This window comes from Strix aluco, chromosome Z (assembly GCF_031877795.1).
Source record: "Strix aluco isolate bStrAlu1 chromosome Z, bStrAlu1.hap1, whole genome shotgun sequence".
NCBI lineage: Eukaryota > Metazoa > Chordata > Aves > Strigiformes > Strigidae > Strix > Strix aluco.
The window spans coordinates 15576970-15597845 of NC_133971.1; the positions used below are offsets into that span (position 1 = coordinate 15576970).

Sequence of the window (20876 nt, forward strand, 5' to 3'; positions counted from 1 at the left end):
AAAATTTAATTCAGCTTTCCTGAACTTTCCTGAACATTTGACTTTGAAAATAACTCTTAGATCAGAACTTCCATGCCTGAAAGCTTACCTGCTTGTTCAAGTATCAGTTATATTATGTCCAGTTGATATAATAAAATTTGGTCTCCCCATAAACTTTGATTCTCTTACTGCCTTAGTCCAGAACAGCTGTAACAGGCTAGTATTAAGAATCAGGTTTTGGTTTATATATTCATAATTATTTTCCTCACAAGCTTTAAAGAGCATTTGTAGATGTATTATTTATTTTGGTGGCTTACAGCATTTTCATTTTTTCCCTTGTGAGCTTTTGGTGGTGGAGTGGAAGTGTATGTTTTAGTCTAATTTGCATCTACCATACTTCCACGAAGTGTGGCTTCTTAGACTAGGTAGAAAGCAATGCTGTAGTCAGCCTTAACCTAAATCGTTTCACTTTCTGTGTCCTGATAGGAATGGTTTTTTGCTAAATCTCTGTTAGTGGAAAAGAGTAGAAAACCTGAGAAAGAACACAGATCATAGCAACTTTTATTCAAATGTGGTACGTGTGTACGCAACCGGCTTTCTCTTCTCAGCAGTTATTTGCTTTAGGACATTGTGGTGTAGGCAGAAGGAACAAAAGTGTCTCTTAATATCAGTGGAAAGGACAGACACGCTCCTTTTTGACACAAGCTCCTGTACTTTAGACGTGTTTCTTCTTCAGTGAGCTACATTATTATGTGAATCCATATCACATTAGAAGAACACAGAAACAAGTTCTTAATGCACAATAGTGAAGTAAGGAGTATTCTTTGTTTTCAGTAGTTAAAATTATGTTTGATATTAAATTGCTTTATGCTATTGAAATACTTTTTTAGCATTGAAAAGACTACTTATTTACAACGAATAGCTACAAAAGCAATTGTACAATGCTACAGTTTATTTCAGAGTTTAAATTTTGGAACGATTTGCATTTTGATAATGGTACATACTTGTTCAAGACAGTTACTTTTAGAAAATATATTAATTTTTGTGTTAAGTGAACTGTTTGGTGTTTATTCCTCAAGTTAAGAACTACAGTGCAGAGTTCTGATTTCAAGTTAGTTTTGACCATCAGCCTAATTTTATATCCCTCCCTTTACACATTTAAAGAAATAAAGTCACAAAGGCTTACAAGTAGAAAACTAGTAATACTATAAATCAGATCAGGAGATACTGTACTCACAGTAACAGTCAGTGAAGGTTAGAATTCACTTCTCTCATGTAAAAAACATGAGAAAATCTGAAATTAATAAGTTATCCAATTCATGTTTCTTGGGTTCACAAGACAATCCTACCCTTTAAAGTATTTTTTTTCCCCAAGACAGACATTACTGTGGTATCTGTCCTGTTAAGCTGTTAGTTTCTTCTGCAGAAAATAAGCTGTATATCATCTGTAGTTCCTTCCAAAAGTGTTGCTTTTCTTGCTTGAATGAAAATTTTCTGTATCCTTTGTTCCTTTCTCTAGGACTCGGTTTGTATGCCCTGTTCTTCTTACTACCTTTTGTGTTTCCAGCTTTTGGAAAACACATCCAATTTGTCCAGCAGAACCAAAAGAATAAGTGTCAGTGTAGACAGGTATTCTTACTGGATTTGCCTCCATCACTGCAGTTATTGTTGGCAATTGTCCTGATTTTGCCAGTAGAAATGGTCCAAATTATTTCACCTAAGTCCCTGTGCATAGTCTTTTCTTGTGGCTAGGTGCCTTTGAAACCCAGTTTGAAAAAATTAAGCTCAAAGACTTTGGTAAAGTTTAATCTGAAATTGAGCTGGAGCCTGTAATCTTACGATGCTTTACACAGACTTCTTGACATACTTCATTTTCTATTCATTCCCTAGCATTAGTTTAGTCTTTGCCTAACTACCTCCCATCCATGTTCTCCATATTTTTCAGAACTTAATCTTGACAGAGTTAAATTTTGTTTCCTTTTGTCACGGAGCAGCTTCCTACTCTTCAGTTCCCGAAAAGCGTCAGACACATGAATAAATAAAACTGGGAATTAGACATTTTTCTGCCTGCCCCGTCATTTTTATTTGAATTCCTCTCTTTTAGGTTTTCTTTCTTGTAATTTTGACAAGTCAGACTCTGCTTCAATGCTTGTTTCTAATACATCTACTCACATAAAGAAGCAGCTTTTCTTCCTACCAAAACAAAGCCTTATCTTTATGACACTGAGGAAATAATATAGTGATATAGCCAAGAAACTAAGAATGAACATGTCTCTTGGTACCTTAATTTGAAAAGTGCCTCAGTCCGCACAGCTTGTAAAGCACAAAATTATCTTCCATTCTGGGTTCATAATCTTTCTATTTCCTTCCATAACTAATGCAAGCAGAATATTGAGAAATAAGTAAACCACACTAATTATGAAATATTTTAAGTTTTGCTCTTTTTCCATTACTATGTGTAGTACTGTACATTTTATTAATATTTGTTGTCTTTTACTATTTATTAACTAAATTTGCAAACTGGTGTTACTGAAAATGAAATCTCAGTGCTGGATCTGTACACAAGTAAAAGGATGTAACTTCAATATATTTTTTTTCTGTAAATATTTTTCATAGCTTTTCTAATACATCCTTATTTTGCTGATGATGGGGCTCTAGTACACTGACTGTCAGGAGCAGGGATCCAAGACACTTAAACATGCAAGTGTGACACATGGGTGATACCTACCTGAAATAAAACTAGAAGTAATGTCTCTTTTTTATGGACCTTTTTCTTTTTTAAATATTTTTCTAATTATATGAAGTTTGGGGATTTGAATCTGGGGTCTTCTGTTACTTTGCATGTGTACTTTACCTGTTCAAAATGTTTTCATGTAGAATGCCTTGAGCCTGCAGAATCCATTACCGTTTCAATGGGTATTGACTTCTGTGATTCTACTCAGATGGCCAGTTTCCACTTATGGTGAGTTCATGGGGAGGGAGGGTAATTTTTTGTTCTTGGAAGGCAAAAGTGGTGTATATTGGAAGTTTATTTGGCAGTAGCAGACTTGCTGTTTATGAAATAATAAAAAATTGAACAACAGTTCACAACGTGATGTATACCCAAGATGTTTTTAGAGAAATAAGACCTAATTCGTGTTCTGTTTTACAAGGATTATCAGTTTGTTTAGTCTTCCAAAATTTTTTAACACTTGCTTCTTTGATGGTTTGAAATCTAGGTTTGAAATCACATGTGTACCTCTAAAAACTCTTCGACAGATTGAGTTTGGGAGTTCCTGCTTTTCCCTTGGTGTAAATGGTACCAAGCAAAAGTGTGAACTCTTCTTCTGATTTAGAATTACTTCCCTGTTCCTGAGCTTTAGTTTTATTTTTTCCCCCTCTTCTTGAGATTCTTCTTAATAACACCACCTTGAAGGGAGGAGTCAGGTCTGACTAGTCTGCTGCAGTGTTGTGTGTGTGCTCTTCCTTGTAAGAAATCACAAAAAAGCACATTGTGTGAGCAGTTTTACTACTTCAAGTGCTTATTATGGCTGTTTGTGATCTATGTTACGTGAGTGCGTGAAACCAACCCCAAGATTTGCTGGCCAAAGAAGCTTATTCTTCATGCTGTAGATTCTTTCAAATTATTACTGTGAGAATGAAAACAAGTAACTGACTGGCCAACTAGATTTTGTCTTATATACTTGATTTACACTTTTTGTGCTCATTATTGGCACATTCAAGATCTTCCTTTGTATAAGTTCCCATTGCATTCTAGGCTATCAGGGAACCTGGTCACCCAGTGAGAACTCTGTTATAAACTAGCATTTGAAACCAGGGAAAATTTATAGTAGCAGTGTGCAAACATTAGGAATGAATGGATGGGGGAAATCTAGACACCGTCTTTTAAAAGCTCTTTGGGTTTATATAGTCTTTGAAACTATGCAAGGGCACTAAATAGATCTGCATGACCTTTTTTTTTTTACATATTTTTAAATAATGTTTTTTGACATATTATGTTGCAATAAGCACTACTTCCTATATTCTGTACAAAAAAGGATATTAGACATTCACATTGCAGCATTCCAGTTTAAAGAAAGCACTTTGAGAAAGTTCTGTAGCCCTTCCTTGAATACTGTAGAAATTTTAGTGTACTAAGCACAGCTTGTGCAATTTACAGGTTATTAAAGATAGTGGGAAAATCTTAATAATGGAGATGTACCCAAGTGACTCCAAAATAACCACTGCTAAAATAAGATTTCTCATTCTTGGGGCAAGGAGGTTTTCCTATTGAATTTTTTTTCCCACTCCTCAAACCTTTTCCTGTACAATGGATGCTCATGCATAGTCATTTTAAAGATATTAGTACCTCCAGCAAAATGTGTGCAGCATGTAGTTTATGGGTATCACGTTGTAGCTCGTCTGTATGCTCTTTGCTGGAATTTGGAAACAGTTTTCGGCTGTTGCTTGTTGCTAGTTTTGTCTGGGAAGGGAAGTTCCCTTCTAGGCAATGCAGTTTCATAATTCCTTCAAAGTGATAGGCTGTCTTTCATTAAGTATATTTCGGGGTTTTTGTAAATAAAATATGCTCAGTTTATCATAGAATGGTTTGGGTTGGAAGGGACCTTAAAGATCGTCTAGTTCCAACCACCTATCAAGCAGGAACATTCTTTTTTAAACAGAGCAGATTTTTTATCAAGTACATATTTTCAGTAAACTAATGATTTGATTCCAAAATTACACCATTTATTGCTAAGAATCTTAGCAGTGATGAGGATAAGCAATGTAGCATAACACATTGATTTTATGCAGATCATCGCCTTTATGTTTTGGGAGGTCTGCTGTATTAGTGATATATAAAAACTGATTACTTTCTCCAACATTGCCTAGTAATTGTTTATTATTTTCCTATTAGACAAACAAGACAGATCAATATTCCTGAACACCGACCAGACTATGAGTAACATCACTGTAAATAGATTTGCCTCAGACCTCAGTGGTGTATTCATTTTAATGATTTGGACAATGTGAGTCCAATGACAAAGCTCAAGCTAAGTTTAAAATTAAATTAAGAATATGAATTGCTTATTTTGTTCCTTTGCTAATTGATAGGGCCTTGTCTCTTTGACACTAGTTCTTAGAAAATAGTATAAAAATAGGTAAAATGTTCTTTGCATTAAATTTGCTATTTTACTGTTAAAAACATGAGTTCAAAATCCTACTGATCTTAAATATCATTGAAGAAATTGTGCAGTGTGATGTTTTTGGGACGATGTCTGAGAGAACTCAGCTTCAGCCTTTTTAACTTGTCATACTTCTTAAAAAGCTTCTATCCAAAAGGCAGAAAGACTTGTAGAAGTTTGTCAAAATATAGTTGAAATACTGTGCACACAAAGGTGTCGATATTCTTGAATTTCCTGCTAACATATCTTTATGAAAGACACTGTCAGTTATTTTGCATTTTTGTTAGAAACATGTTCAGCAGTAAAGTGTTCCTGATCATAATCATTTTCTTTACGTTGTTCTAAGAGGAGCGCTTTGTCTTGCATCAAATGTAATTGATCCTGAAGCAGTGTAATCACAATTACTCACTTTCTTAATTGGCCTGCCCAAAATCAGAAAATGGAAACCGATCGGCAGTGTTTAAATCAATAGCTTTGTAGTAAAGCTTGTGGGGGTAGGGAGATAGTGGTAATGGGTAGATCAATTGGTCTTAGATGCCAATCATAGACTGTGTGTTTTGCATAGCAAACACTACCTTTCTGCTTGGGGATGTGCTGTGGTACTAGTGGTTCAATAAATACAAACTGTATAAAGAAAAAAACTAACGAGTAATAAAATATTTAATCTCTTTCTGAATTTGTTGTACAAATCAAGGACAATGAAGGAGAAACTGGGTTATAGAAAGAGGTTCAGAGGGCTAAGCTTTGAAAGACCTCCCTCATAAATGTTATTTTTATTAAGCAAAGCTTACCAAGATCACACATCTAATTAAAAAGACTTGAAACACCTTAACTTGAAAACTCTGCCTAATGCATTTATTTAGAATGTGTATTAGGATGCTCACACTATGTACTTGTAAAGAGAACATCTCTTCATTGCTATTTTTCTTGTGTCATCTCCTTGCAGAGGCACCCTACTTCAGCCACACTGATGTTCTGTGCAATAGTGCCTTTCAAGCAGAAAGTTAAAGAGGAATAAATGGAGGAACTTAGTGTTTTAAAAGATTTTTGTGAGCATTACTGTTTCTTTTTGGGTTACTTTGTTCAGATTCTGCAAGCAGGATATACACAACTTAGAAGTATAAAGCAATTTGTCATTGGCTAACTCACACCAAGGTAGTCTGGTAGCTTCTTGAATCCTAGTTAAGCGTTAGGATATTCACTGTCCCAGTAAGAGACCTCAGTCTTTGCTAGGCAGGTAGCCATCAGTGAGGAGAAGAAAGGTTGGAATGGATCCTTGCTGTTACAGACTGACAGCAGTACTCCACTAACTTTGGAATTCTATTTTTTTTCCTTTATATATTTGCACATTGGTGTGTTTTCTCTGGAATCCCTGAGCTCCTAGTAATCACCATCTTAACAATCCTACCACTGTTTCTTATTTTATCTTTATTATCTTGCATGTCTTTTCAGATATTCTCAGGTCTTTCTCACAGCTTACTAGTTTCCTTAGGTGTCTGAGCAAAGATTTGGAAGCTTTGCCATGTCAGAATTTGGCCTTGGATCCTTGGAATGAAGACATTCGAATCCCTAGAGAAGAAAGGCAAGGAAGGTTACAGAAGCAGAGGGTTACAACATATACATGCCCTTATCCTATTTTGTGTACGTGTATTTAGCATTTCAGATTCCTGTCTGCATTATTAAACCCAGTAGGAAAATCTGCAGCTTTTTGTAGGTGTCTGGTGAGTGACTAAAGGTGAAGGGGAGATGTCCTCTTTAAAACATAGAGAGCTGGAGAAGGAAGCCTGTCCCTACCTCTTCTTCCCTATCCTTTTCATCCCCTCCTTCCAAAATCTCTTAGCTGTTCCCAAAGCCGTGAAAGAACCACATCTTTGAAGATTAAATTAATTTACAGAGAACCCATTTTCTTCTCCCCATTCTTTTGAAAAGTACGTAGGATGTTGTTTAGCTCTCTGAAATGACTGGCATAGGGAATGTGTCCATGCTATGCATCTCTTCCTCTAGTTTTCTCAAGGTTTAAGTGCAAAGAGTACAAACAGAGCTCCCAAGAAGAAAGAGAAATGGAATGAAAGCAACAACTTCTATGCCTTCCATTCTTGCTCAGAATAATGAGATCATGGGAAAATAGTGTGACATATGACAGAGGTTTTTACAAGCATGGACTGGTTACCTTATACTGGCATTTTGTAAATCCCAGTGTTTTTAGAAGAGCTGTGAGCCTGTACATACTCTTCTGCTGTTTTATGCTGATAGAAAAGAAAGCTGACTGTTCACCTCATCTGTCCTGGACTGTATAAAGAGAGCATTTTGCTGATTACTCCAGAAGAGATTGGTGTAGCAGTAAGAATCTAGCATTTTCTTAAATTAAGTAATTTCCGTGAATGAGATTTGAAAACCTTGTTCAATCTGCTGACTGCAGGTTCTACCTTATCATAAAAGCTTTTGTTCTACATTTAGTTTTCCAAGTAAAAGATTTTTTGTAGCATGAAATTCCCTTACCTCACTCTGCATAGATGTAGGAATCTTCCGAAGCAGAAATTCTACCTGCTGTAAATGAAGAGGATCACGTGGGGAGCAGTCAGTATTTGTACTGAGTGCAAGCATGCATTCAGGTGTAGATGCTTGCACAAAAGTATCTGATTAAAATTATGGATATGTTATGGAATATATTAAAAGCTGATGTTAAGAGATGCAGGACTGTCTTCACATCACTGTCACTTGAATTTTCACATGTTTCTTGCTCTTTCCTTCCCTAGTGCTTTGTCAGCAGATCACCAAGTTGTTTACAGATGTAGGATATTAAGACAAGCAATCTGGTAGTCTTCACTTTACTTCATTACTCTAAAGTAGTCAGTTGGCCCAGTTCCAGAAAGAAATTATATCGAGATAGATAACTGACCTGGAAAAAGCAAGGCTGGGCAGGAACAACTAGTCTTATTTCTTCTATCATGCTGGCCTTTTTTCTTGTAAAAGCAGGATGCAGTTTCTTCCTTTCTTCAGGAAGACTATGAGCAGAGTCTCCTAGACTTCTCCATTCCATGTTTTGCAGGAACTTAGTGTGTTGCTTTTCCTCTTTCATTTTTTTTTTATCATCTCTGCAGATTTTTTGAATATAAGACAAAAATAGTGAGCTGGTTTTGGATAGACGTATTCTGGGTCAAGCAGCTACTAGGAGTGAAACAAAAAATAGTAATATAAATAGTAAGAAGAATATTCCCTAACCTCTTATTAGAATAATAATTTTTAAAAAGCTTTGAAAATGAAGACTTTAAAGACTGCCATTGTGGAATCTTAGAAAAACTCATTCACAAGTGATAATATTATTTGTATTAGTTTTAAAGAAGATGTTGCCGTCGTCCTCAAGTCTTTTGTTATGGCAGAGAAGTTCTTTGTGAGGAACACTTTGGAGCCAATCGTATAAAAAAAAAAAAAAAGAGGGAAGAGAGAGGGAATAAGGAAAATGGACACTGGTTTAAAGTGACAAATGCTAGCTGCTCCCACTGCAGCCATCTGAAGAAAAGTTAAAACTCTGCATCTTCTAAAGGACTGAATGTTAGTTTTGCAGTGTCATTTATCGTGAGATGGTAAGTCTCCCTGTGTTGCTGTGGAAGCATTATCATCTCTCATTTGTTCATCTTAATTGGGTACATCAGAAGATAAATTCATGTGATGCTTGGAAATACATCATGAAAGTGGTGTAAGTCTTTTAAAAATACAGTATGTACAGTTTAACAGTTATTAAAGCAACAGTAAGAGTAATGATGTCTAACATTATTTGCCCCTAAGTTTGCAACTAAATACAAACCAGATTTTGCAAACTGGTGGTGAGGTACTGTTCTTGGACATCCTGATTTTGATTGTTTTAGAGCTTCCTTCTGCAGACTTCTCATTAAACATGCATGTTCCACTAAGGATGTAACTTACCAGTTGCACTTGCTAATACCAGAAGATGCATCTTTAATTTTTGAAATCTAAAACAGTTATGTTTGGTTGGCTTCAGAAACTTTGCTTTTTTTCTGATAAGCTTCTTCAGCTTGATCTTCCAGGAAAATTAGAGCAACACCACCTGAGAAATGTTTCAGTGCAGCTTGAACCAATTTTCTGCCAGATTCTTAAATGTTAGTGTTCAAGCTTTAAACCACTTCTGCAGTTTTTTGTTTAAACATCATTTATACTAATTATAGTATTCAAAATATAAATAAATAAGTTAAATACACTGGAAATTAGTTTACTAAGTATTGGGGGAAATTATGTAGCTGAACTGCAAGATTCAATTTTATTATTAAACTTATCCATTGGATATCTGATGAAATCTTCATCTTTGGAGATACTCAGAGCTCAAATGGACAAGGCTCTGAGCAATGTCAACTAAGGTGGCACTGGGTGGAGCAGGAGGAGGACCAGGTGATTTCCAGATGTCCCTTCCAACCTGAATTGTTCTGTGGAACTATGAAATTACTTTTGTATCCTATAAAGTGTGTGATAGAGAATGATAAAAGGGAAGATGATTTTCTCTGGCTGAAAAATAAATTTACTAAAGTGTGCTAAAATTAAAGTAATGCAAAGTAAACCAGATGCTGGCTAAAGTGAAATTAAGAACAAAGTTGTTTTGAAGAACAACTAACAATCAGAATTCCTGCTTGCAGACTATGAAGAGTTCATGGTTTATCAAAGAACATGTATTAGCTTTTTAATCACTAAGGGAAAGGGAAGTAAAATTTTTCTTAACAGTAGAGGTGTCGAGTGGTCCTCTTGAGCAGTTAGAGAAATAAGAAACCCAAGCTATGCTGTTGCTTTTATTCCTTCTTATTGTAAAAGGATTGTTACAAGCATCTCAAAGCAATCTAATCATTGATGTTAAAAGTCAAGTTTATGTACAAATGGCATGTCCAGTCAATGTAGGACATGAATCATTGTACACAAAACTGTTTATCTGTTTTACACTGAATTATGTAGTACACATCTTGCTTAAATATGAAAGATGACATTGGTTGAACGATCAGTTGAAAATACCAGTAAAGATAGAAGTTTTAGTCATCGTCCAAGTAGTATATATAAACAGTAAAAAGTTATGAGGCAGTTGATTAAAGATCCTTCTTTCAGCTCTTAAGCTGATGGAGTTCTTGATCAGTTTTCAAAGGAAAAATTAAAGAAAAAAAATTAGTTTCTTATTTTACAGTGCACTTGATCAAGCCAGCCAGTCAAACAATCCTTGCTTTTTCAGTCTATACTAATGACTTTAGAGATGGACAGTATTTAAAGTAGTATAGGAAAAAAATTTGAGAATTTGTTAGCTAAGCAAATTTTTTAAAGCAGCACTTCATAAATGATTCTTTGTAAAGGAAATGCTAGCCAGGTTTGAAGGGATTGTTTCACTCTGTTTTCTAAATAATAATTTTCAACTTTTCAAAGTTAGTAATGGTTAGTTTTATTTGAAAAGCCCATACTTGAGATCACATCCATAAGCATAATTACAACACATCAGAAGTCAGAAGTAAGAAAGTACTAGTTCGTAAGCATTTGCTTGTGAAATTGGGTAATTATGGTAAATATTAAAATGTTAAGTAATAGGACCATAAAATGCTTTCAGGTGACTTATCTTGCATCTTTAAGAAAGAGACATAGGTTTCCTATGTTATTGATCTAGTGCTGTTTTTTCCATCAGTCTATCTTATTTCAGAATTTTGAGGTTGCAGAGTTATAAAAAATCAGTAACACATTTGAGGTTAATTTAAATACCATGGATATTAATTGATGAAATGTATTTTATATTCTAACAATTGTATCATTATATGTAAGTAGAATATCTGAGGCATATCAGCAATCAATATGTATTGACTATTTGGTACATCAGGAAAAAAAAGTGTTCTTTTCTAAAAATCTCTCGTGCATCAAGGCATTAACAAAGATTCTGACTGCAGGTACTGATCTTGAATTGCTAGCTGAATCCCTTACGGTATAGTTAGTCAATTGAACATAGAATATGTCTTGAGTTTCTGTAGACTTGGAGAACTCAAAGACAAGATAGTTGAAAACTCAGAGAATTGAATGGATAGAGAGTGCAAGTTCACTGTATGGTATTTATTTCTTAAGGAAGAATGTATAGCATTTGACAGTAGTATGCCACTACTGATAGTAATTTTTGTAACTCTGTCATTATGGAAACTGCCTCAAATTCTGCAATTTTCCAGTGTCCTTTTACATCAACCAGTATGCCATGTGGGGTTCTTTAAATATACAAAATGTTGCAAAATTGAAGCGATCAAAGATACTTCTTTTTTACTCCCACATTTATTGTTTAATTTGTTTGGGTTTTTTTCAGACAATAATATCCTTTTTGTCTGAAATTATACCTTTCCTAGGTTTAACCCTGTTTCTGGGACAGCTGTTGGTGATGACAGAATTTGTGAATAACAGTTCTTTTAAAGGAATTGTGAAATGCATAGTAATTTGTCCTTTGAAAGCATTTAGTTTGAGTGTGATGACTTATAGATCGCAAATAAACATTAATATAGAGTAAAGGTTACATTTTCAAAATACAAGAGCATGCATACTATATTAATACTACATTTGTACTAGAGAAAATGGACCAGTTTTACTGATGTAAGAAATTAGCGGGCTTTTAGATTAACAAGGTAAAAATCATGCAGGTAGTTCTTGCACTGTTTATAGATTCCATAGTAAATTTGGAACTGATAAGTTTATATTAGTCTATGTTGAAGCACTTGGTTGATTCTCTGTAATTTCTCTTTTCCCAGCACAAAGGATGATCATTTCAATGTTAACATTCAACCCCCTGTTGGAGAACTGCTTTTGCCTGTCACTATGTCAGAGAAAGACTTTAAGAAGGAGCAAGGTGAGAAATATGTCAGCAACTTCAATAAACATATTTGGATGAGAAGGCTATGTGCCCTTCAGTTTTCAAGTGTACAGCAAGTGCTTCCAATGTAGCTGTTTGTGTTAGCCTCTGTTAGTAGTCAGTCTGATACTAATGATTTAATTTTAAAATATCTCAAAAAGGATGTGCAGTGGTATCTGGCAGGTTTTTAGTGTGCCTTTAAAAGCGCAAAGCCCACCCGTTACCCTGAAACAGTCTTTTGGCTCTGAGAGTTTTGACTTTCTTTCATGAAGTGTGAATGTCTTTCTCACTAGCAGTAAAGCAGAAAGTTGGAACCCCAGCTCAAGGAAATAAACCAAATATACATTGATACGGTGTCTGTTTTTACTAGTCTTTATTCCAAGGCTACTTTTATAGTATACCTTTTCCTCAGCTACTCTGAAGATGATTTTAATCTTTATGCTTTCACATACTTCATATAAAAAAATGTTCTTGTTGGAATACTGGTTTAGAAAGGTGACATATTTTATATACTTCTGCGTTCTTCTAATGTTGTGTCTTTAAAGAATGTAAGTTTCTGATGCTGGTCCAGACATAAACCTCCATAAGATCTCTTAGTGACTTGAATATTTTATACAAAGTAATTAGAGAAAATTGTACTTGGCTTTGACCATGTGTTAAATGGAATAGTCCATACTTCTACCCTTAATTAGGATATGATTCTTGGATATTTTAAAATATAAATTATTACATTTTGGATGCATTCAAATGTAATAGTGTTTACTCATCTATCTCAATATATGGGGATTTACATGTGTAAATCTCTTCACACTGAGATGAGAATATACCCATGGGATCCTGTCTTATTGCTGTGTAAGGCTCAGAAACTCGGTATATCCATCAAACAGTCAAGAACACCAATGAGTAATGCTGTGTATTATTAATTATTGCTTTTGAACATTCCTTGCTTTTGTATTTTTGAATGATTAAGAAAGTAGTTTAAATATTGCCTAGATCATTTTCAGTTAAGCTTATGGCTGCAGTGAAAAGTTAGGATTGTGCTTTGTTTTCTTAACCAATTGATACTTATTTGCTGTTCTTACCCTTTGCTGACTAAAGCCTGCCTCTCTGCTTTATACCTGCTCAGCAAACCAAGGTGAGTGATTGAACGAGGCTGTGGCACATTTATTTTAAACTGTTCCCTTCTAAAAACTGTAGCTGAGGTTGTAGTGAAAGGAAGGCAGGTTGCTCTGCTTTTTCCCCTCCCTGTTTTTATATTTGCTTGCTTTGTGATATTTTTATAGAGTTTTTGTATATTTTACTGTGACTGAGGGCTTTTTTTCCTCCTGACTGGCCATACAGAACCATGAGCACATAGAAGTGTACTTGGAGAATAGCTGTGGTCCTCTGTGGAGTTGTTGCCAAAATTCCTTTTTCTTCTGCCATTTTACTTCTATGGTTGTTGATTATTTGTCTGAATAAATCTGGCAGCTGTTTGCTATGTTTAATAGAGCAGAAAGGCTACTCTGAATAAAGCTATTTGAAAATTTGTTTATATGAAGTATTTGTAAATCCATGAAGGTCTCTTGGCATTTCTGTATCGCTCTCTCTGTCTTCCTGAATTCATTCTTTGATGCAGGACTTGATGTTGGCAAATTTACCACAGGTTTAAAAACCTTTTCTATTGCATCTTTTTTCTTATAGATATCAGCTGTTTCAGAATATTTGTGGTAATAGAGGTCTCAGTTCTAAATTTTACAGAAGTATTTATTACAAAGATCTAGGAGCAGCTAGCATTCAGGGAGAATTACTATGTGATCTTGCTAAATGAAAAATCCAAATTATAATAATAAATGCGGGGCAATTTAGAAGTTGGTATATGTTATTCTATTTTGTGTTTAACTTCAATTTTTCTGTATTTTCCAAATGAATCTGATTTATATATCTTGTTTTCCACTTGTCATGCTTTTTCTTTTTCCTTTTTTTTTGTTTTTGGACATAAGATGTTTCAAGTCTTGTACCTGGAGATGCCTTATTTTATTTGCAACCAAAACAAATAGGTAAAAAATAGTGAAGGACTGAGGAGAATATTAGACATGCAAGATTATATTGGGGGAGAATGAGAATATGTATGGGTTTTAAGGATTTTTACATCTAAATTGCATGTGTAACCTAATAAGAATGCTGAAGAGGAAATAGCTGGTATTATACTGTTCTGTAGAAGACAATTCATTGCTACACATCTTTACTCAATTACACTCTGCTGTTTTGCATTGTGTGTTACATTTGTATATGTCCATTTTCTTCCTGATGGTATAAGGAGAGAACAGACAAGTTATTGAATATTCATGACTGTGAAGGTTTATCTAGTGGTAGCAGCAGAACCTCGAAATCTGGATTTATCCACATGCTGCGCATGATACGCTTAGCCTTGCTACACTGTCTTCCCTTCCATTACCTTCCCTCCTGAGCTGGGGAATCCTCGGGTGAGGTAATTCCCCAGAGCAGCAGCTGAGTTAGCAGTTGATGTTGTGATTGACAGTTTGGAAGCAATGGATAAAAATGGTATTGCCAAACTGCTCTTTACCTTTCTGGTTAAATATTTTTACTGATCTTCAGGCTTCAGGATTTTATACACTGTTTTACATCACATCTCCGTGAAAAGTCCAGTTTCTGTAACAGGAATTCTACATGAGTGATACATGTACTGTTGGGAACTCTGTATGCAAATTTTTACTTGTCTGCTGTTTTTAAAAATTAGTAGCAAAACTCCCCTTGCCAGAATAGCACTAGTCTGGTAGCTAACATACCTTGTTACCTACGAGTGTAATTTTTCCAATTTAATTTCCTTTTATTATTAAAAATGTGTACAGTTATTCCATTGTATCAGTTAGTTAACCCAGATTAATTGCTGCTCTGTGCACTGACTAGAGTTTTCTTAGCTTCTCCTGTTTCAGGCAATATTAAAGGTGGCATGCAATTGTTACAGCTGGATATTAATCAGAATTTTTATGAAGGTGTTTTTAAAATAGCCGGTTAAATATTTTAAAAGAGCCGGTCTTTATACTTAAAGTATAAAGACTATTTTTTCCCCCTACAGACATGTTTTAAAATATTTTGTCAAATTTTTTTGAAAAGTGTATACCTGATTCACATTTAGGAAAAAACAAACAAACAAGCAAAAACCAAACACCTTGGTTAAGTAAACAAATTGTTTACCTAATTTTATTAAGATTTATATATCCAACTTGTCTTCCTAACAAGCAAGATGCTAATTCTTTAAATGGTTGGACATTTAGTATTTTCTGGCCCTTGACTACCACAAGCAATCATATTTGATGCCCCTTAATTAGAGCACCCTTTTTTCTTTCCAGGTTCTTTTCCACCTCAGCAATCGAGACAATACATTTGCTTACCATGCTGCTCTCCTAAGTGTTCTTTTGCATGTAAATTAATCTTGATTCAGTTTACACTGTCATGCTGAGTGGTACAAATTGCCTATAACAATAAAACAGCATGAGTTAAAAATAAAGGGGGGTGAAAAGGCAGATTGAATGTGTGCCTTACTTGATAGGATGTTACTTTGCTTTATGCCAATACATTAGTCGACGATAATGAATCTTCTGTTCTGAAAAGCATGGTTTAGTTGATTTTTTTAATTTTACTTCAATGGAGCAGTACCTTGTCTTTTACAGAACAAGTTAGACAAACCATTAATGACAAGAGTGTTAAGGTTAAATATGAAGCAATGCATTCACTTCTCTGAGTGCTATCCATCTTTCCATTTACAGGAGCTTGACAAAAGTACTGGCTTTGTACAACATTTCCTTTAATTATATGCTGGGGGAAACAGGCTTTTAACATAAACATAGTTGCATTCATTTATTCAGCATTTGCTCTTCAATAGAGCTTAATGGAGAAGGTTTAAATCCTAAATGAGTACACACATCTCTCAGCAGTGTTATGTCAGTCCCTGTGCTCTGCTTAAAAGCAGTTTTAGTCTGCATATGTAGTTTTTAAAGCTTTTGCCTAATAGTGAAGTTAAACAATTTGAAACAAAATGTTCTATTCCCAAGATAAAGCTGATCTTTATAGAAGTTGTATGCTCATTTTTGTTCTTTTCAAGAGCAGATCATATTCAAAAATACCCTGTTATTTACTTACGAGCCGTTCCATTTCTACTTTGATATTTCTTATTTTGTGACAGCAGCTAATGCACATTCTAGTGCATTAAAATGTTGGATTTATTTTTTAATTGCTCTATTAAGCATCTTAGTGCCATTTGCTCTGTGTTAGAACTGTATATGCAGCCCTAAAATATTAGTCTTTTGAGACTTTTGCATTGTTTTCATCGTTAGTGTTATTGTAGATTTTAGATGCTTCATATTTCTGCCTAAAGCACTGTGCTCCATTGTTTGTCTATGTTTTCAGCTTCTGAACATGGTATAAAAATGCACACACAATGTTAGGTTGTAGTTACTGTTGGGTTTTAATCAACACAAGCATCTGGCAAATCGTTCTCCTTAACAATGGATGTTGATAGAAGAGAAAAGATGGGGAGGGGGTGTTCAAATGTCCTTGAACAACATTTCCTTCTTTACTTTTTTTTGTCATATGTTTGGATATAATCTTGACATTTCTGTTCCATTTTGTAGTGATATTCAAATTATTTTAATGAAATAATTTATCATGACATTTTTAGAGAAATGGATACTAACTGAATTTCCCAGTTTCTAATGTGATGACTTTACCTTCAAGAATGAAATTGAACCAATGACTACTATCTGAATTTCAAGATTATTTTTAGCAATTGTATATGAAATTATAATTAAATGCAATGGTTTTATGATTGAAAGATTAGATGGTGTCTTTGTATATGGTCTTACTTAAGCTGGACATTTCCAAGTCAGTCTTCCTTGATATTTCATTTCTGTGTTTACATTATTTTTTTTAAGTTATGCTTTTTGTGAAAAAGAACCGTCTTGGTTCCACAGTTGCATTAGTATCACACATGCCATTGTTCAGTTGTTAGTAATTTGTTTCTAATAATAGGACATTGCAAGTAATACATTAAACTAGTGTAATTATGTAATTTTTTATTGATCTAATTTTAATGCAAATGTGGTTTTTTGTTTAAAAGATTCTTATTTTGGTTTTATGCTTAATAAGCAAGCAAATCTGAAAGTATTCACAATGAAATATTTCTTATTTCAGGGATGCTGACAGGAATGAATGAGACATCTGCCACAATAGCCGTTGCTCCGCAGAACTCTACTAGACTTGTAATAATTGAAAAGGTAGTGAAGGCAGCAAACCTGGGTGTAGTCCCTTCTGGTCAAGATAACATACACAGGTAAGATTACATGTCATTCATAGTGGACTCATCTTCTAATATGAATTTGTTCAGAATTCATCAGCATTCGATAATATTAGGGAAAATTTTACTACCCACACTTAATGCATAAGGTTCCCAGTTACACTGTAATATAGAATCCTAAGCAGATGCTAACTTGAGCCTAAGCTCTTTATTTGAATGTATATAGGACAATCAAATATGTAGACTTTACTGTACAGAGTTAGGGGGAGTTGTCCTTTCCTGGTTTTGTTGCAGAGGGAAAAGGTAGCCATTTAACACATGGTACTTTCAAGAGTATCTATATGTTTATTTGACTTTTGTTTCTGTTTCTGAAAGTAAGGGGCCTTATTCAGGTATATCATCTGTGAGAAGCAGCTTGTTTTTCCCACATTAATTTTTGACCTATGATATCCAGCTAGTTAAACCTAGAAACCAATTTTCTTTTTCAGTTGAAGATCTTTTTAAATGCAGGTTGAACATTAAATTGAACATTTCCTTGTCCTTCTTATATATATGCAAGGAAAAACAGGGATCAGCCAAGAAAGTCACTGGCCCTGTGTAAATTCCAGATGTTACTTGTAGATTAATCCATTTCATCCAAAAGCTGTGGTTCAGAATGTCAGTGGAATTGATGTGACTGTTGGTTAACGACAGCTTTTAATGTGATTGACTCAAAATATTTAGTCCCATGAAGGCTACAGGAAAGTTTCCATGTGTGGAAAACTGAGTGGACACAAATAATAACAGCGAGACGTAATTAAAAGCTGTTAACCTGATCTTGGAATAAGAAAATGCACACTTCTCTCCTAGCATGTACTAGAACTGTGCCAGAGTCTGAATTATCTGGTTAGCCCCCTGAATTTTGCTATTTCAATAAGAGCAAAATGTCGTCTTTCAAAGCAAAGAACAATGTTTTTCTTTGAAATTTTGCTGACTGAGATGGTCGTTTGAAATGGTGAGAAACCTGTAGCCTACACAGCCTGATATTTCTCATTGTTGGATTTAGTCTTTTTTACATCATTGGGCATTTGTATTGCATTGCATTAACATTAACCCAGCTAGATTTTCCTATGTATTTGATATGGTCAGTGTTAAAATTTTGGTTCACCATAAAAACATGGTACAGCTAGTGCAATTGCACTGAAATGATTGTCTCTATTGACAACTGCTCCTCCATGAAAGAGTCCTCATTTGTTGCATCCCTGAGGGATCTATACAGCCTGTGTTCATAGGCTAGGTGAGAGGTATCAATCAAGAGAGACTGAAGTGTCTGTAGTATACAGGTGTTCTTCATCATTACCATATCCATCACATGAGACTTATCACATAGGGATGGATTGTTTTGTGATTGAGTCTCAAAAAGGCTCCCTAAAGTAATAGCTTAGTTCCTAGCTCAACCACAGGTTTCCTGATGGTAGGCAAGTTTCTAATTTGATCTTGCTTTCTGTTGCTCTTTTTTTTTTTAAAGGAGGTTATCCACAAAGTGGTCTGTGACCAACAGTAAATAAATGGAAGATGTACTTCCTGTTAGGTACACACTGTTTAGAGACAGTGGTGGAAGGCATGTTCTGGTTGGACAAGTATTCAGGGTGCTTTAGAGCATCCTGAAATCTTCTTTTCTTTTTTTGATTCAGAATAGAATGTATTCAGTCTGCCACAGTAGTTATAGAATAGTTTGCATTTATAACATCCATCAGGCAAAAAAAAATTGTTTATAACAACTTAAATGGCCTAGCAGAAATGCCCAACAATGATAAGCTTTTAGAAAATAGCCCTTCATTTGCTTCACCATAAGTAACTCGAGTTCACAGATATTATGTAGTCATAATTGCACCTAGTTTTTACCAAGAACAGGAACGGGAACATTAAATAATTGATACTCTGATGAACCTATTCATTTTTTAAACAGCACTACATTATCATTAAAGTAAATCCTAGATTTAGATGAATGAATATTTGAGATACGGATTAGATAATGAATACTTTCAAAACTCTGAATCAAATGACTGAAGTATTTTTATATAATTTTTTTTTTAAAGTACACAGATGTTTGGTTTAAATCAACTCTGTCATGAGAGTAAACAAAAATGGAGTTTCCTCTTGAAAATTTCATGGATGCAGGAAGTGTGCCATGTTTTATTTATGTGACACATATACCATTTCAGGATGATAAAATAAATGGTCACCTTTAACCTTGACAAAGCAGTTATGGATTCAGTAAAAATATGTTAAAAATTAATTTTTTTCTTTTTCTATACTATTGTAGTTTGTCTTGTTTGTTTTATTGCAAATGGTATTTGGGGAAAAAATTTTTATACAAGAACTTGCTTCAGCTTGTCATGTGAGGACTACTTGAGTTCACTTCTTGGAAGTGCTTAGTACATACCCTTTTACAAAGGAAAATAAGTAATATTTTTAAACTGATGTTCTGCACTGTGCAGCATGAATTATATTAACCTCTCAGTTGGTCATCCCCAACTTGAGTATTACTACTTAATGACAGCTAATGCCAAGAAATTTATATTGCCTGGTAGTGCAATATACTCATTCAAAATGAAATTGTATAGTTTAATACAAGTGTATCTAATGGACATGAACAGGTGCGTGTTTCTTGTTTTTTTTCAGTCTAACCATATTTGCACTCATGACAAAGATGTTGTCATGCTGGTGGGACCCAATTACTGCTCCTTAAATTGATAACCCTATTTAGGATTGTATTTTTGCACCAAGTAAAAACATTTAGAGCAAATATAATGAAGATTTGAAAATAAATAACTTGAAACAAATATCAACAGAATAGCATGTAGTCACCAATGAAAAATGAAATAAATGTAAACCTGTCAAATACATCAGCTATATATCAGTCCATATGACAGTATAGCAACACTTTCTTAAGTGCTTTTTTTTCCTCTTTTTACCATATGGCTTCTGAATTTTTATATTTCCTTAGTATGTAATAATTTAACTGTTAACTGAGTGTAGAACAAAATGCCAGATAATAGTTGATTATAGTTTAGACTTTTCTTTTCTGACCTATTTTATTTGAAGTCACGGCTGCAAAAATTTTAAACTCAATAACCCATTTATATATATCAGAACACAAAGGTGCAGATTTATATTCCTATATTTGCAAAATAAATTTGCTGTATTATTTCACTTCCTTAAGTGTAGTTACCTGCTTTTCAAATGAGTTTATACAGGCTATTAGATTCCTGGGCCTTGTAAGGCCACATACTGTGCCTTCTCATGTTCTTAATAGGATTTAACTATTTTATGTGTTGATCTCTTGCTTTTGTTTTCAAGGGGCAACGTTACTTCAATTTTAAAGGCTTCTACTAAAAGCAAAAATGTGAAATGCATTTCAAATTAGAATTTTTTTTAGAGCAGGAAGTATAATGTCTCCTTAAATATGAAAACTTCAGAAAAAAAGGTGTATTATTTTTCTTAAAATATTTCATGAGTCATTAGGGTAATTGTTGCAATATACATAGCTCTTTCAATGTTCTGAGAACTGTATTTGTTAAAAATATTTTAAGAAATG

At 34.3% G+C, this 20876-nt stretch overlaps 1 protein-coding gene across 3 annotated transcripts in view; it reads left to right on the plus strand.

Annotated features, from left to right (window-relative positions):
- Nucleotides 1-20876, plus strand: part of AP3B1 (adaptor related protein complex 3 subunit beta 1) — a 163521-nt gene that overhangs the window by 132769 nt on the left and 9876 nt on the right. For 2 of the 3 annotated variants that reach the window (XM_074812298.1, XM_074812297.1), the window contains exons 24-26: nt 2857-2941; nt 11900-11997; nt 17194-17332. In XM_074812298.1, coding sequence (XP_074668399.1) covers nt 2857-2941; nt 11900-11997; nt 17194-17332 — 322 coding nt within the window. Of the gene's footprint in view, nt 1-2856; nt 2942-11899; nt 11998-13098; nt 13136-17193; nt 17333-20876 lie in introns of all 3 variants that reach the window. The other variant, XR_012621587.1, reaches the window with a different exon arrangement.